This window comes from Neofelis nebulosa, chromosome 4, assembly GCF_028018385.1.
Source record: "Neofelis nebulosa isolate mNeoNeb1 chromosome 4, mNeoNeb1.pri, whole genome shotgun sequence".
Classification (NCBI taxonomy): domain Eukaryota; kingdom Metazoa; phylum Chordata; class Mammalia; order Carnivora; family Felidae; genus Neofelis; species Neofelis nebulosa.
In genome coordinates this window covers 111,817,373-111,832,650 of record NC_080785.1, presented here as the reverse complement: position 1 = coordinate 111,832,650, position 15,278 = coordinate 111,817,373, and the positions used below count along the sequence as shown (strand labels likewise).

The window sequence follows — 15,278 nt, the reverse complement described above, 5'->3', positions numbered from 1 at the left end:
CTCTCCTCTCCGAACCCCTCCATGGATTTGTGTAGGAAAAGTAATGACCTGAACTAGTAGTGGGGCGTCGCGCGCGCCTGTTCCCCGCCCCTGGGGACGGAAGGGGAGCCCCGGAGAGCTTCCAGTGCGAGCTGGAAGCAGGCTCCCGGGCTCAGCACCCCGAAAGCCCTCAAGACTGGCTCTGGGAGCAGGGCGCGGGGTGGGGGACAGGGGCTGGGGAACTGCTTGAATGCCGCCCTGTGACCGCCGAGATGAGGGAACAGCCCTTATTTGCCTGGCTCTGATTCTCCATGCTGTCGTGGTTGTGGAATGCAAAAGCCAGGACATGATGGAAACAGGTTTGTCATGGAATCTTTGGAATTTCAGACACAGGAGGCATTAATTGGAGTATCATCCACCTCATTATTGTGCCCCTTTGAAACTTCCTTGGGGATTTTAAGATAGATGGGTCTTCTTGCAGCTGCGTCTTTATACCCACAGAGCTGAGTATAATTTCCACTTGATTACAGCTAAAATAGTCTTTAAGATGAAGTTTCCTGAAATGATTTAAAATAAACACAGATGGGAAGGGGGGAAAAAAAGCTGTAATGAGGCACTTAAAAAATAAAGTGAGCATTTTCTTAAGAACAAATGGGATTTTTCAGTCTTGGAGAGACTGCAAGAAATATGTTTTTTTTTTTTTTAAGTCTTTGTAATGGAGGGGGTCCTTTTAAACTGCTTAAAAATGTTTCTGACACTGAATGAGGCTTTGCTCCCCATCTCTGTGTGTTTTTGCCGTATTTCTGACTTCGGAATATGTCTTCTTTTCTTTCAAGGACTTGGAGATCCTTTCAGAATGCCGGAGGAAAGTTCTCCCAGGCAGACCCCACAGAGCGTTCCATACCAGGACCTGCCTCACCTGGTCAATGCCGATGGACAGTACCTCTTCTGCAGGTACTGGAAACCTACGGGCACACCCAAGTAAGTCCCCCCCTCCCCCCCTGCCGAGTGCTGCTCCAGACGCACTTGGCTCCATTCACGCTGGCCTCTGCCCTTCTTCCTGTAGCATACCCTTCGGGACTGCTTTCTTCATGACCTACTTCACATACGTTGTAACGTCAGGCACAGCAGTGCCCACAAAGATGAGATTTAGACTTTATCATTTTTTTTTTTTAAATTAAGAAGCAGGAGTTCTATTTTCATTATAACAACCAGGATACGGATTCTACCGTATGGCAGTTTTCAAAAATTCCACATGACTTTATTTTTTGTACTGGACTTGATTTCCTGTTGCAAGGGCATTCCTTTGAAATCAACGCCGACAACTCCAGAAAGCCACCTAAGCAGATAAGAACATCAAAACTGTATATATAGTAACCTTTGTTCTGTCTTCCTGTTTGATTATGAGCTTCAGAGGTGTCCTACGTGTATAACTAGGGAGAAAGGGGTCTGGGTATTTCCTTCTGATTTCTTGCCAGCTCAATTACTTTGTACATTTTCCATCAAGGATTTGTCTTGCTGTTAGAAAAGGCGTTGGGACGATACACCATAAGACAGCTGGTCGCCTGCTGCTCCCCTTCTCTTGTACGAAACAGGGAAAGCCCTGCTTGTTTATGTTATTCGGGGAAAGGAATTATTGGTGGTAACCATTTGGCCTAGTGACGAGTGAGCGTCTCCTGTTCCATGGATGTTTTACCTGTCTCCCAGGCCTCTTGTCTCCCAGGGTACACGGTGTGATGTAGATTATAGCTCTCTTTGTGTCTCAGTAATCACCCAACCCTAGCACAGCTATAGCATTTCTCCTGTTTTTCAACAAGGTGTATATAATCCAGGTAGCTGCACGTTAAAAACACAGAGATGTGGACTTTTAAAGACCCGGTTTAAAATCATAGCTTCAGGGCAGCTGTACAAACTGCCTATCGTAATGGGCTGTTAATAGTTCCTACCAGTTCTGGCAATATCTTTCTTAAAGATATCCTCCAGAAGAGAGTGTGTGTCTCTGCATATGTGTCAGATGGAGACAGAGGAGAAGAGAGGGAAGGAGGGAGGGAGGAAGGGGGTGAGGAGAGAGAGAGGAGAGAGAGAAAGAGAGAGAGAGTTGTCAAACATCGTCATTAATTCTCCATTCTGACTTACTCTCCACTCTGACTTATTTGGCTGTACAGTTGCATGTTCTTGGTTTAACTTCTGAGAACTGTGTGGTATATGGGGCATTATTTGATCGATATACAAAAAGAGGACAAAGAATTGAAAGTAGGCATTTTTATTGTCCAAGTCCTAGGCTTTGGGGGCTTTCCTCGGTTGAGTGGGGAGGCTGTCCTAGTTGGAGGTCAACGAAATAAAGAGGACCTTTGGTCTCCAAAGGGGGCGGCGCAGGGCGGTGGGTGAGTGGGTTGGGAATGGCCAACCGGCTGCCCTTCCTTGGCTGTGAGTGGTTTTCACAGTCTCCACGCTGACGTCGCCTTGTGGGGAGGTCTCTAGGTTCCACTGCTTTTGCTCCACTTAGATGTGGCAAGCCCCCAGTAGCTTAAACTGAGCTGTCTCTGGGAAATCAGTGTCTGCACTGTGGTGGCCGCTGATGGCAATAAGAAGGCGGGGTGGGTGGTTGAGGCAGTTGGGCCCTGAGATTTGGAAGAGAACTGTGATGGGAAGGCCACCAGCCTACCTACTCTGCCTCTTCCCCCTGGAGATGATTCAGGTCAATAAACACCCCTTTGGAGTTGGGGCCAATGTCAGAGGTAATGTTTAGGTGATTTCACAACCAGCCCTGACCCATCAGAAAGTCCTGGAGGCCTCCTGCAACAGAAGTTAACCCTGTGCCTGCATCTCTGTATATCAAATAGGGTGAGGGGTTCCTGGAGGAGGAATCATGGCAACCGGAGTGGTGGGGAGCAGGGGGGTGGCCTCAGGGCAGAGGTTTATGCCAACTGGAATGGAAGCGTGTCCATGTCTGAATAACTGAGACCAGCTGCTTGGGCAGATACCAGCCACTGTGCGGGCCTGCCTTCTTGCATGCTCTGGAATGTCTCTGCTGTTGAGTTTCAACACCATTGCCTGTTGCTTTTAGGAAGGGAGAGGGGACCTCAGGTCACCCCTGACTCCAGTCCGTCCCTTCCAGGGAGTGTCCTAAAGTCCCATTCCCAGTTCAGCTCCAGGCCTTCTCTACTCCACCGTCTGTGGGGAAAACCCAGACAACTATCACCTTTCCCTCTGTTTTTCCACTCTGCTCCATTTAAAAAATAATCTCCCTCCCAGAGGACCTGGAGACCTCAGAAGCCACCCTGGGTGGCGTCTTTCAGAGCGGGGTCTATGTGCACCTCTATTAGCCGCACTGCTTTGGGTTGGTTTTTTGGTCAACAAGTTGCCTCCAGCTCCTTAGGCCTGCCTCAGAGCGCCTGAAACTTTCTGTCCCGAGACCAGCTCTGCAGGTGGCTCAGAGTGACACTGGGTCACAGGTGTCAGCCATAGCTGAGAAACCGGCCAAACCTGCTTATGGAATCAACTTATGTCCTTATACATGCCAGCCTCTCACGCTGGACCCTGAGAGAGAAGAAGGCATTTCTTGGGAGTGTCATTACGATGTGTGTGTCCAAACACAACACTGTTTTTAGTACAGCAGGCCAAAGACTCCATCTTTAATTGTTTTGCACCCAAGATTTTTAAGCCTACATTTGGCAGTGTCAAGGCAAATTCGTGTTCAGCTAGTGGTGTTTACAGTGTAACAAATGTTAGACTTAAGGTATAGCAGAATTATCTTATGTTCGTTGAGTATCTCCTATTAATTGAGTATCAAATATGTTCTGGGGTCTGGATTAAGCTCTCTACCTACATGATCTCATCTTAACTTGACATCAGCCTGTGAAGCCAATGTTATCATTACCATTTCCTATTTTACACATGGGGGAACAGGCCCAGGATGACCCAGGTAGGGTAGCTGGATTCAGTTCAGATTCCTCTGGCTCCCAGGTCAGTTGCTCCTCTTAATGCACCATTGTGGAAGGCAGACTTTCATCTCTGTAAGTAGCATCTTCCTGATAAATTCTGACATTTTCCATCAGGGTTGAAGACCACTTCACCCTATGGTAAAGAGTAACAGAATAATGAATTCTCCCTGATTGTTGGCTCACGATTACTGAAAGTGGGAAATCAGTGAAAGACATGTCTCCATTCTGAAACTAGAAATCTTGCGATGCCCTGGGGGAGTGGCTGCTTGATCCAGATTCAGTATCTTGGACTTTTAAAGTACTGGTCCTTCAGCAAATTTCCAGCAATCATGTCGACAGAAAGACGGAGACTATAGTGCCTTTGAATTCAGTCCACCAGGTGGTCCTCCTTAGTCCAATAAAAGATGACTTTAAATTCGCTTCTGAATGTTAGTTAGACATGCTCGGAACAGTGAAGGTGTTCCTGTCCCACGTGGCGAATGGCCGGCCGTCTGGGGAGAGGCTGGGTGGTCAGAAACCGTACTCAGTCTGAGGACGTGAAGCCTTCCTTTGATTCTGTATGACAAGGAAGGCCGGGGAGCCCCCCTACAATTGTGTGGTTGTGTAGCCGAGGTCCCCACCAGACAGTTCATTCTAAACATGGGCCAGAGCATGTTGGTCTGGTGATCAGCAGGGCCACCATGAAGTGTGTGTGTGTGTGTGTGTGTGTGTGTGTGTGTGTGTGTGTAATATACCCCTCGGTGCCCTTCTTCTTTCTCTAAAGCTGCTACTTCCCTCCTGTGCACTTGGTCTCTGGGCCACCCCTCACCCTCAAAGGGCTGACAGGCTTTCCTTTCTGTAGCTGCTGTTGGGATAACAGCTGGGAGATTGAGGGAGCTGTTTCAAAGTGCGGCTGTCCCCGGTCCCTCTGCTTGCAGAGTCCTGATGCCAACACCCTGCCTGGAGAACCACTGCAATTCACAAATGACTCATTTTTGAAAGTTTCATTTAGCATTTTGTTCCAAATTTCCCTACATTTTCGGAGACGTTCCAGAACATAAGCCCTGGAGTTCCTTCCACAGACCTTGCTGGCTCTGGGTTTTCTCCCTTTCTTGCCTCCGACTTCAGGTTCAGTAACCTGGCTTTTCCCTCCAGTAACCAGGTGGCCACACCCTCACATGGATGCCACTCCTCTCCCCTCCTGGTTCCAGCAGTCTGAGCTTTCTCCAAGGCAGTCTGCAGTTGGTGTGGTTTTTAGGACTTTCCTCTGGGTGACATGGGGGTCAGGGCTGGGAGTGGGAACCTCCCCAAGTTCTCAGTCTTGGCCATTGTCAGTGGATCTAGAAGCAATAAGCCAAAGTCCTAGCTCTGGCTGCTCCTTTCCTTATTCCTTATTCCCCAAAGTGGGGCTCAGCTGATACCCCCTACCTCTGCCCTGGGTCACACTGATCCCTGTGTCCTCGAAGCCTCGAAACCCTGTACCTGCATTTTTGGGCAATGCCACCTTAGGACACTTCCTCCCAACTATGCAAATTTACCTGGAAAAGAGGTGATTCCCTGGAGCTGGGAATGTCCTCATGATGTCCTCCTCATGTCAGCCACCAGCCCTTTGGGTGTGGTACCAGTGGTTCCAGAAGCTAAGGGCTCCTCCTAGCCAACTGGATCCAGCCCATGGAGACGCAGCGTCTCTATCGTCTGGCTGGACATAATTTTGACCCCCTACTGTCTTCTGGAATTTTCTTCTCATAGGTCAGACTGGCTTTTTCTATGTTCCCCTCACCCTTTGGTTTCCTAATCAGGTTGGAAGTCACTTATTTAGTGCCTTCCTCCACGCCCCCTAGCCTATGGCATTGGTTCAGTGCTCTAAGCAACATTCCACGAGTTCTGCTTACATCTTTGGGTATTTCTGTACGTTCCCTGCTGACTCCTGCAGCCCTCATGACCTCTCTGAACTCCTGCCCCCTGGGTGACGAGGTGTTGCTGCATCACTTGCCTGTGGTTGCTACATCCTCAGAGTGAACCAAATCACATCCCTTCTTTGTCCCTAAGAGGAGCCATTTTGAACTCTATTCTGTTGGTCTTTGTGGGTGTGAGAACAGGCAGGCATCCCCCCGCCCAGCCCCTTGAACATTCCCCCTGGCTGTAAGGCTCTGGGTTAGCTCTTGGGCTCTTCCAAGCCTCTGTAGCAAGACAGGCTCTGAGGGTTTATCTCCCTGCTCTTTTTGTTCAGCCACAGTCTCGCTCCCATTCAACCAACCAGTGACGTCAACGGTTTTTGACATCCACATGTTCCAGGCATTGTGTTGGGCACCAGCGTGGGGAGAGACTGCTTTGTTTGATGAAGGGGTGGGGGTAGATGAACATGTGGACAATTATGATGCGATGTGGCAAGCCCATAGAGATAGGACCCCTGCTAAGCCATACAGAGCCTTTGTGCAAATTAAGAAGGGAGTCCATCCATGAAGACATAGCCCCTCAGGTGTGTGGCTTGGGAGGCAGAACATGGGCTAGGTTTCAGCTCCTACTTCCCTTTTTACCCATGCCCTCGAACAGCACTCCACATGCAGGAAGGGCATGCCAGGGGAGGGGGCTGGGGCAGGAATGCATGGGCTGCATGAGAATACCAGCAGTGGTATTACTGGGGCAGAAGGCACCAGGTGGACAGTGGCAGGAACCTAAATGAAGCTAGAGAGGTAGAATGAGGCCATTCCCTTGGGGGGTGAGATGGATGGGGGTGTGTGGTGCTGCAGGTTGAGCTACAGGCTCAAACTTGAACCTTCGGGGCGGGGGGGAGCCCAGTGGTTTTAAGCCAGCAAGTGCTGTAGGCAGACTTGTAACATGGACAAATGGTGGTTGGAGGTGTTTGCCACAATCCAGGGGACAGGTGAGGAGGGCTGAGATCCCGCAGAATAGTGACAGCATGTGATAGCAGTGGAAGGACTAAAGTTGCCTGCTCCTGGTGATGATGGCAGGAGAGGTGGGGGAAGGATGGCTCCCAGGTGTCTCCCCAAGGGACAGGCACATAGGGTATATGGGGGTTCTCCTTCCCAGCAAACACCTTTATTACCTCTGCTCTCAAGATACCTGCTCTACTCTCTGACAGTGAGGACAGGTGGGGCCACCTACCCTGTGGGACACCTCATTGGAGCACCCCTGGAATAAATCAGTGGGATAAATGAAGGAGAGAGAGCATGGACAAGCCAACCAAATTACCAGTAAAATATTAATGACAGGGACAAGTTCATTTTCATGAAGGTGAGAGAAGAATCATGTCTTACACTGGCCCTTTGCAATGAGGACTCGAAAATGAAGCACCTTTAATTTAATGTGTTGTTTTATGAAATTTACACCTAAGCTCCTGGAAAGCGGATATTACTCTGCATTTAGAGCAACAACACTATTTTTGATCAGATCGATCAACTTTTCAGTAGCAGTTCAATTTTTTTTTTTTTGCCTATTTAAAAAATTTCTAAAAGTTTTTTTCTCTTGTATGAAACTGTTGTTTCTCCTTCTGATGCTTCTGCCTTTGTTATAGCATAGGAAACTGCCTTATTTTTACATAGGGATCTTTTCTGGGCGCTTTTTTTTTTTTAAAGACTCTTTGGATAGCAAAGATCTTTTGACGACCAGGGGAAAGGCCGGCTGCTATTCTTGCAGTTGATTTTTCCAACAGCTTCGTCAAGGGATAATTTCTTCCAGTTGCTATAAGAATGTTCTGCAGATACAAATCTGGCTTTGTTTTGCAGTGGAGTCTAAGAAAAAAATAGCCAAATAAACTGCTTCCTGAATAGCCCCCATTGTCCACCATCATCTATTTATTGGCACCTTCTAGGTTTAGATGTTAATCCCAGATGCACTTTGTTTTTGAGTGCAAACCCGACCATCAGTGATTGTGTAAATGGAGGAAATGGTCTTCTGTGGTGCAAATTTTTACAGCTGAGATTACAGGGCAACCCTTGTCCCATATTTGAGGGTCATCCGAGGTTCTTGTTGGTAGGACGTTCCTTTCCTTTCACACAGCCTTGTTCATAGCGGGTGGGGGTAGGGATGCTGACGGTGGTCACTGACGGACTGGGAGTGACATTGTTCTCTCTGTGTCAGAGACACACACAGCAGGGGGCTGTGTGTAGCTAGGAGGTCACAACAAGAGCTGTGAGCTGTGTCACTCCACTTGGAGCTGCCCCCCCCTTTCACGTTCATCACCAGCTCCCAACATGCCTCTCCTGCACCTGCTGACCATTCATTTCCTCTCTTGGCCGCCCAGCAAATCCTCCTGTGTGCAGTGGTGAGAAACCATGCCTCACCTTCCTCAAAAAGGTGTAAAGGAGCTGTTTCTCCTGGGCTCACAGCTCCATCAACATTCTGGAAGGAAAAGGAGGAGGGAGGGTGGGAGGGAGCAGGGAGGAGGGGAGAGGAGAAGGGGGAAGAACAGAAGGAAAGAAAGAAGGTTTGGAAAAATACATCTTCTGTTGATGTTAGGATTGAGGGGAATTAGACCTTCCTTTTCCTTGAACACGTTTCCCAAACCAGAAATATGGGGCAGGATTAATAGAGATCAGGATGGAAATGGGTCACTTTGTGAAATCACACCTGTGCTACCTGTAGGGCACTCGTGCCTCTGTCCCCTTGCATTGTTCTCCCCAGAGAGCAAGTGTTAGTGGAATGGCCTGTCATCATGTCCCTGGTGCTTAGAATAGTGGCCTGCCTTCAGCAGGAGCTTAATAAATGTGTGTTAATGAGTGAATGAATTGCTCCCAGAGAAGAAAGGGGCATGAGCCAGTCACTGGCACAGTGTCTTTCTTCTGGTAGAGGAAGTCAGACTTGAGTATTAAGGTCCTTAGAGTTCTCCAGCTCTCCCTAACCCTGGGGACTTCCCCTGAGTAGGTGGCAGAGGGTTTTAGGGGGTTAGAGTCTGTGGGCCTTTTGACATCATGGCTACGTTAAGTATATGCACTTTTCTGGAAAGGAAGACGTATCACAGACTCCATCAGACTCTCGAAATGGGGGTGGTCCCTGCCCCCAGGGCTCAGTGCCAGCCTTATCATTTTGTCAATGGGAAGACTGAGGCTCAGAGAGTAAACATGAAGTCACCTAGGGGGCTGGCGTGGGCCCGGGGGCTAGCTCCTGACCACGCTCTCGCCTCTGTGCCATGCCATGTCTCAGGAGTTGTTGACCCCATACCTTCTCCTTCTGGGTTGAAACCACAAGGCAGCCCTTCACAGTGGGGATTTCAACAGATGGGAAGTTTGGGGCTGGGCTTGGAGAGGTCTTAACTGGCCACCTCCCTCCTCGCTGCCGGAAGCTGTTTGATGACATCTACACTTTGGGGGCTCTGTTTTCTGTGGTTAGAAGCATGTGGGCACCTAGGCAATGCCCCAGGACTCTGAGTAATGGACTTCAGAAAGGTGGCAAGAGACTCACTTAGAGGACCCACGAGATGGGGTGGCAGAAGGGGGATGAATTCTAAGAGGGGGAAAAGAACAGACAGCCTCTAGGAGAATAAGAGAAGCATGTGGGAAAGGAGGTATGGGGCCCCCGAATACAGAGAGGGGTGGGAGGGGGAAGGACAGAAGGAGAAAGAGCTTGAAGACAATTAGAAACCGCCATCTTTGGTCTCAGGAAGCCTCTGGTTAGTCTCACCTTGTCAGGGCAGGCAGTTTCCCCAGGCCACTTGCAGACCACTGGATTAGAGACGAAAGACCCCTGGCTGGGAAATTGCTGCCTTTAGACATTTTGGTCAGTTGATCCCTGAAGGGACATATTTCAGGGAAGACCGGTCTGTCTGGGACACAAAGCATCCCAGTGTAGGGAGAACAGTGTAGGCCATGGAGCCAGACTCTGCGGGGAACAGACTGGGTCCACTCAGACAAGGCATGGGGCCATAGATTCGCTACTTGACCAGTCTCTGCATCTTTAAAATAGGGGACACCAGCACCTTTCCCTAGGGTGCTTGTACGGGTTACACAGATGCGTGGGAGTTCACATCTGGCACACTGTAAGTGACATGTGAGTGTGAGCTCTTACTGCTTAGTTTGATCTCTTTGGCTGCCTCTGCCATCAGTCTGGCAGGCTGTGAGAAAGGACTGTGTGTTGGGCTTGTTTGTTACCCACCATTGTCCCTTACTTCCCAGCACCCTCCTGGCAAGCATCAGCCACGTAAGCCCTAGAGTGAAAGCAATACTCATACATCCCACCTTTACTGCTCTTCCCCATGACCCCAGGCTGCAGGCTTTCCCCCAGTCTTCAGCTTATTTACTGGCTTTTTTTCTTAGCAGTTCAAACTCAGTTCTGTTTTGGGGCACCTGGCTGGCTCGGTCAGTAGAGTGTGCAACTCTTAATCTCAGGGTCCTGAGTTGGAGCCCCACGTCGGGTATAGAAATTACTTTGAAAAAAACCCTCAGTTCCGTTTCAGTGAGATTTCAAACTCCCTAAATGACAGAAGTTAATAGAAATAGACACTGGATGGGGCACCTGGGTGGCGCAGTCGGTTTGGCATCCAGCTCTTGATTTTGGCTCAGGTCATGATCTCACACAGTTTGTGGGTTCGAGCCCCGTGTCAGGCTCTGTGCTGACAGCTCAGAGCCTGGAGCCTGCTTCGGATTCTGTGTCTCCCTCTCTCTCTGCCCCTTCCCGCTTGTGCCCTGTCTCTCTCTGTCCCTCAAAAATTAAAAAAAATGTTAAAAAAAATAGACACTGGATGTTTAATCTACAAGGTAAACAAAACAAGAAAACCGTGAGAAAGCCGTTGGTGGTGAAATTCTTTTTGAGATAACACATAGTTAGGACAATGAAATGCTTTTATCTTGTGTAAAGCTTCCGTGAGTGACAGCATTTAGGTACAGTCTCACTGGCAGGGAGGCCAAACCTTCATGAGCAGGGCTGGAAGTCTGTGCCAGCAAACTTCCAGAGAAGCATCCGCTCCATTTTCGGTAGTCTGTGTCTTAAGACGTTCCAGTCTTTGGCACGTGTGTCTCCATTGGTCCTAAATGCGTCAGCACGGTGTGGAAACGTTTCTCATTGCAGGAGATGAGATTACTGGTGCAAGTGCCGTCCTGCCACCTATCTGGAGGGGCCAGGGCTGTCGGGGGCGCCTTTGTAATCTATCGCCGTGTAACCCCATTTACTTAGCTCACAATTCTAATGGATTGGCGATTTGTGCTGGGCTCAGCCGGGCAGATGTTCTGCCTTGGCTAGCCTTCTTCATGCATCTGTGGTCAGTGCGGCCTCTACGGGCACTGGTGGGCCAGCGAGGGGCTCCCTGGGCTCCGATGGCTTTACTCATGTGTCTGGTATCAGGACGCTATTGGCAGCAGGACCTCGGTTCTTCTGCATGTGGTCTGGCACCCTTTAGTGGGCTAGCTCAGATCTGTTCTTAGGGTGGCAATGTTTCAAGAGCAGCAAGAGAGCAAACCCCAATGTGCGGGTGCTTTTCAAGTTTCTGCTAGTGTCAGAGCTAGTGAGCCCAGAAGTGGTGTGTGAGGGCACATCCAAGGAGCGAGGATGGGGGCAGGGCCTATTTTGAGGCCACTTTTGAGATTCTACCACGTGGAGAAAAGCTCTTTGTCCTGAGTCAGAAATGCAGCCTTGAAGTTTTGTTTCTGCCTCTGCCTCTGAGTAACTCTCAACAAGGTATCATCTCTTAGACTTTCGGGCAAGTTCCCGGAGACTTTTGCATTTTCTGTAACTCTAGGACACTTTGCATCTTGTGATGGTGAATAACCCCTGAGCTTTTCCAGGGCAGAAGTCATGTTTACTCTTATTCTTCCTTCTCCAGCGTTCCCCTCCTTGTAGAGTATCGTGCCTGGCACAAAATAAGGGATCTAACTGTGTTTGTTGAATGAATAAATGAACTTCTCATATTTAGAGTCAGGTAATTGGGTTAGATGATTCTCCAGAGTCCCTTCTGGCATGGTTTTCTAGGGAAAGGACAGACTGTTTCCACAGAGGATAGATCAGAGGGGCTTTTTTGTTCAGGAAATGGAGCAGCAAAATCCAGAAGTATCCCAGAAGGAGTCAGTAATAGCTAGAATAAGAATATTCCCTGTAGGTGATCCCTTGACACAACAGGGGGCTGTGTTTTCGCCAATTTAACGCAGAAGTAAAATTCTGTATGTGAAAACACACGTACGAGTGGGGCCTGCAGGACGGCAGAAGGGCACTTGAGCACTGACATCAGCATAGACACCAGAATCTGGACGTGAGTGAGGTGTGCCTCCTCTTTTGACATGGGGAGATGATTCCGCAGTACTAACTGAGCTCCAAATGCAAACTCGGCACCATGCCAGACAGCAAGGGAGGGTCCATGATGCGGCATGGAGGCTCGGGCCTGTGGGAGGGCAGACCTCCAGTCCCACGAGTTCCTCCTGGACACCTTGCGTGTGCATTACCCCGTTCTAGTTTGGCAATATGGAAATGAAGGGGCTCTGTCTCTGCCTCCAAAGGCATCTGTGCATGTGTACTGAGGACACCATTCTGGGCACCGCGGGAGTTTGCTTGTGGGGGCCACCCTGTGTTGGGGCCTCAGAGAAAGGTTAGGTGACGCGAGCTGACTCTCAAAGGTGGAAAGGGGCATTCCGGGCAGTGGAGAGCACTTTCATACAGGCATGGAGGTATGTTCTGGAAATGACAGGAAGTCTTCAGAAACTGTAAAGTACGTGGCAGAAGATGATTTTGGAATGGTTTGTTTGGGGGCCAGGATTTGAATGGCTGTTGCATTCGCTTGCTAAGGCTGCCATAACAGAATACCACAGACCCGGTGGCTGAAACAACAGAAATGAAATTTCTCACGGCCCTGGAGATTTGAAGTCCAAGCTCAAGGTGCTGGCACAGTTGGTTTCTGGTGAGAGCTCTCTACCTGGCTTGTAGACAGCTGCCTTTGTGTGGTCTTTCCTCTATGTGTGTGCATTCCCGGTGTCTCTTTCTCTTCTTTTTTTTTTTTTCTTTTTTTTTTTCTTTTTTATTTTTTATTTTTTATTTTTCAACGTTTTTTATTTATTTTTGGGACAGAGAGAGACAGAGCATGAACGGGGGAGGGGCAGAGAGAGAGGGAGACACAGAATCGGAAACAGGCTCCAGGCTCCGAGCCATCAGCCCAGAGCCTGACGCGGGGCTCGAACTCACGGACCGCGAGATCGTGACCTGGCTGAAGTCGGACGCTTAACCGACTGCACCACCCAGGCGCCCCCTCTTTCTCTTCTTATGAGGACACCCGTACTATCGGATAAGGCCCAGTCCTTACGGTGTCATTTAACCTGAATTACCTCCTTAAAGGCCTTATCTCTAAATACAGTTAGATTGGAGGTTAGGGCTTCAACATGTGAATTCTGGGGGGGTGGGGGGGTGGGGAGGGGACACAACTGTTTGTAACAGCTGTATTTGACATGCTTAGGGACTGGGATCTTATTGTGTAGGCTGTGTGGGAGCCATCATAGAGGCAGGGGTCCCGTGCGGTTGGTTATTGTTTACAGTCTAGAACATTCAAAGCAACTGGAAGATCTTCCATGGCTGAACTTGGATGAGGATCCTGGCTTTTCACATTTTTTGCTTCTCTGTGGTTTCATGGTGGATGCCCCAGCCTGTCTGAAGTTGCTGTGGATTTACCTTTTGCATTGATGTCTTGTGTCTAAGACCATCTAGTCTCAGCAGGTCCCATCAGCCAGCTGGCTCAGACACAGCAGTGGGAGCATGCTAGGGATAAACTGTCTTTACAGAGTCAGGGCACTGTTCAGACCCGGTGTTTGCCCGCTCTGTAGCCATTCCTCCTTATGCTCACTGATTGTTGTCCCCAGAGGTACAATTCATGATTGGTTTCTATCAGGTGTGACTACACCATTGCCTTCCTTGGGTCATTTGCAGCCAGGGCTGGCTATAGGCCTGGTCTTCTTATGACACTTGACTATGTCAACTTATGACACTAGAAAAAGAAGAGCAAATTAAACCTAATGCAAGCAGAAGGAAATAAGATCACAGCAGAAATGAATGGAACAGAGAATGGAGAAACAATATGTAAAATAAATGAATCCAGAATCTGGGTGTTTGAAAAGATCAACAAAATGGACAGATCTTTAGCTAGATTGATCTAGAAAAAGCAGAAGACTCCTATTACTAGTATTGGAAATGAAAGAGGGAACCGTGTCACCAATCTTTCATGAATACAAAGGATTAGAAAAGAATACTATGAACAACTGTACGCTGATAAGTCAGATAACTTAGAGGAAGTAGACAAATTTCTAGAAAGGTGCAAACTACTGAAACTGACTTGAGAGAAATAGAAAGTCTGAATCAACTTACAATAAGTAAAGAGCCTGAATTAGTAGGCAGAAAACTAGCCACCAAGAAAAGCCAAGGCCCAGATAGCTTCACTGTTGAAATCTACCAAACATGTAAAGAATGAATATCACTTCTTCACACAACTTTCTAAAAGAAGACAGAACGCTCCCTAACTCATTCTAAGTGGCTGCTGTTACCTGGATACCAAAAGCAAACAAAGACGTACAGGAAAAGAAAAGTACAGAATATTTCCTATGAATATTAATGCAAAAACCTTCAATAAAATACTAGCAAACTGAATCCAACACCATTATAACAGATTTATACACCGTTACCAAGTGAGGCTTGTCTCAGGAAGGCAAGGGTGGTTTGCTATCTAAAAATTAATTACTGTAACACACCATATTGGTAGAATAAAGAAAGAAATCATTTCAAAATATGTAAAAAAGTATTTGACAAAATCTAGCCTACTTTCATGATAAAAACATGCAAGAAACTAGAAGGGACCTTCTTTAACCTGGTAAAGGGCAATGACCAAAAACTGAAGCCAGCACCACACTTAATGATGAAAGACTGTATGCTTTTTCCCTGAGGTCAGGAACCAAACCAGAGATATCCATCTCCCTGCTGCGATTCAACACTGTATTTGGAGGATCTAGTCAGGGCAGTCAGACAAGAAGAGGAAATAAAAGACATCCAGATTGGAAAGGAAGAAGTCAAACTATATTTGTAGATGACATGACCTTGTCTGTGGAAAATCCTAAGGAATCCGCTAAAAATCTATTATAACAAATTAATGACCGCAACAAGATTGCAAGATACAACATGAATACATACAAATCAATTGCATTTCCACATACTTGCATTGAATAATCTGAAAATGAAGTTAAAACAATTCCATTTACGAGAGTATCAAAGAGAATAGAAATACCTAAGACTAAATTGAACAAAAGAAGCGCAAAACTTATACTCTGGAAACTGCATCACATTCTGAGGGAAATTAAAGAAAATCCAAATGAGTGGCAGACATCTCATATCAATGGACTGGAGGACAATATCATTAAGATGGCAGTACTCCCCAGATTGATCTACAGATTTAAGGCAACC

At 47.9% G+C, this 15,278-nt stretch overlaps 1 protein-coding gene across 7 annotated transcripts in view; it reads left to right on the top strand.

Moving 5' to 3' along the window:
* The window catches only part of MGLL (monoglyceride lipase), a 246,811-nt gene that overhangs the window by 127,931 nt on the left and 103,602 nt on the right, over window positions 1-15,278 (top strand). For 4 of the 7 annotated variants that reach the window (XM_058725790.1, XM_058725792.1, XM_058725787.1 and 1 more), the window contains exon 2: window positions 816-960. In XM_058725790.1, the coding sequence (XP_058581773.1) occupies window positions 836-960 (125 nt within the window). In that variant the 5' untranslated portion in view covers window positions 816-835. Of the gene's footprint in view, window positions 1-195; window positions 339-815; window positions 961-15,278 lie in introns of those variants that run through there. The other 3 variants (XM_058725785.1, XM_058725791.1, XM_058725786.1) reach the window with 3 other exon arrangements.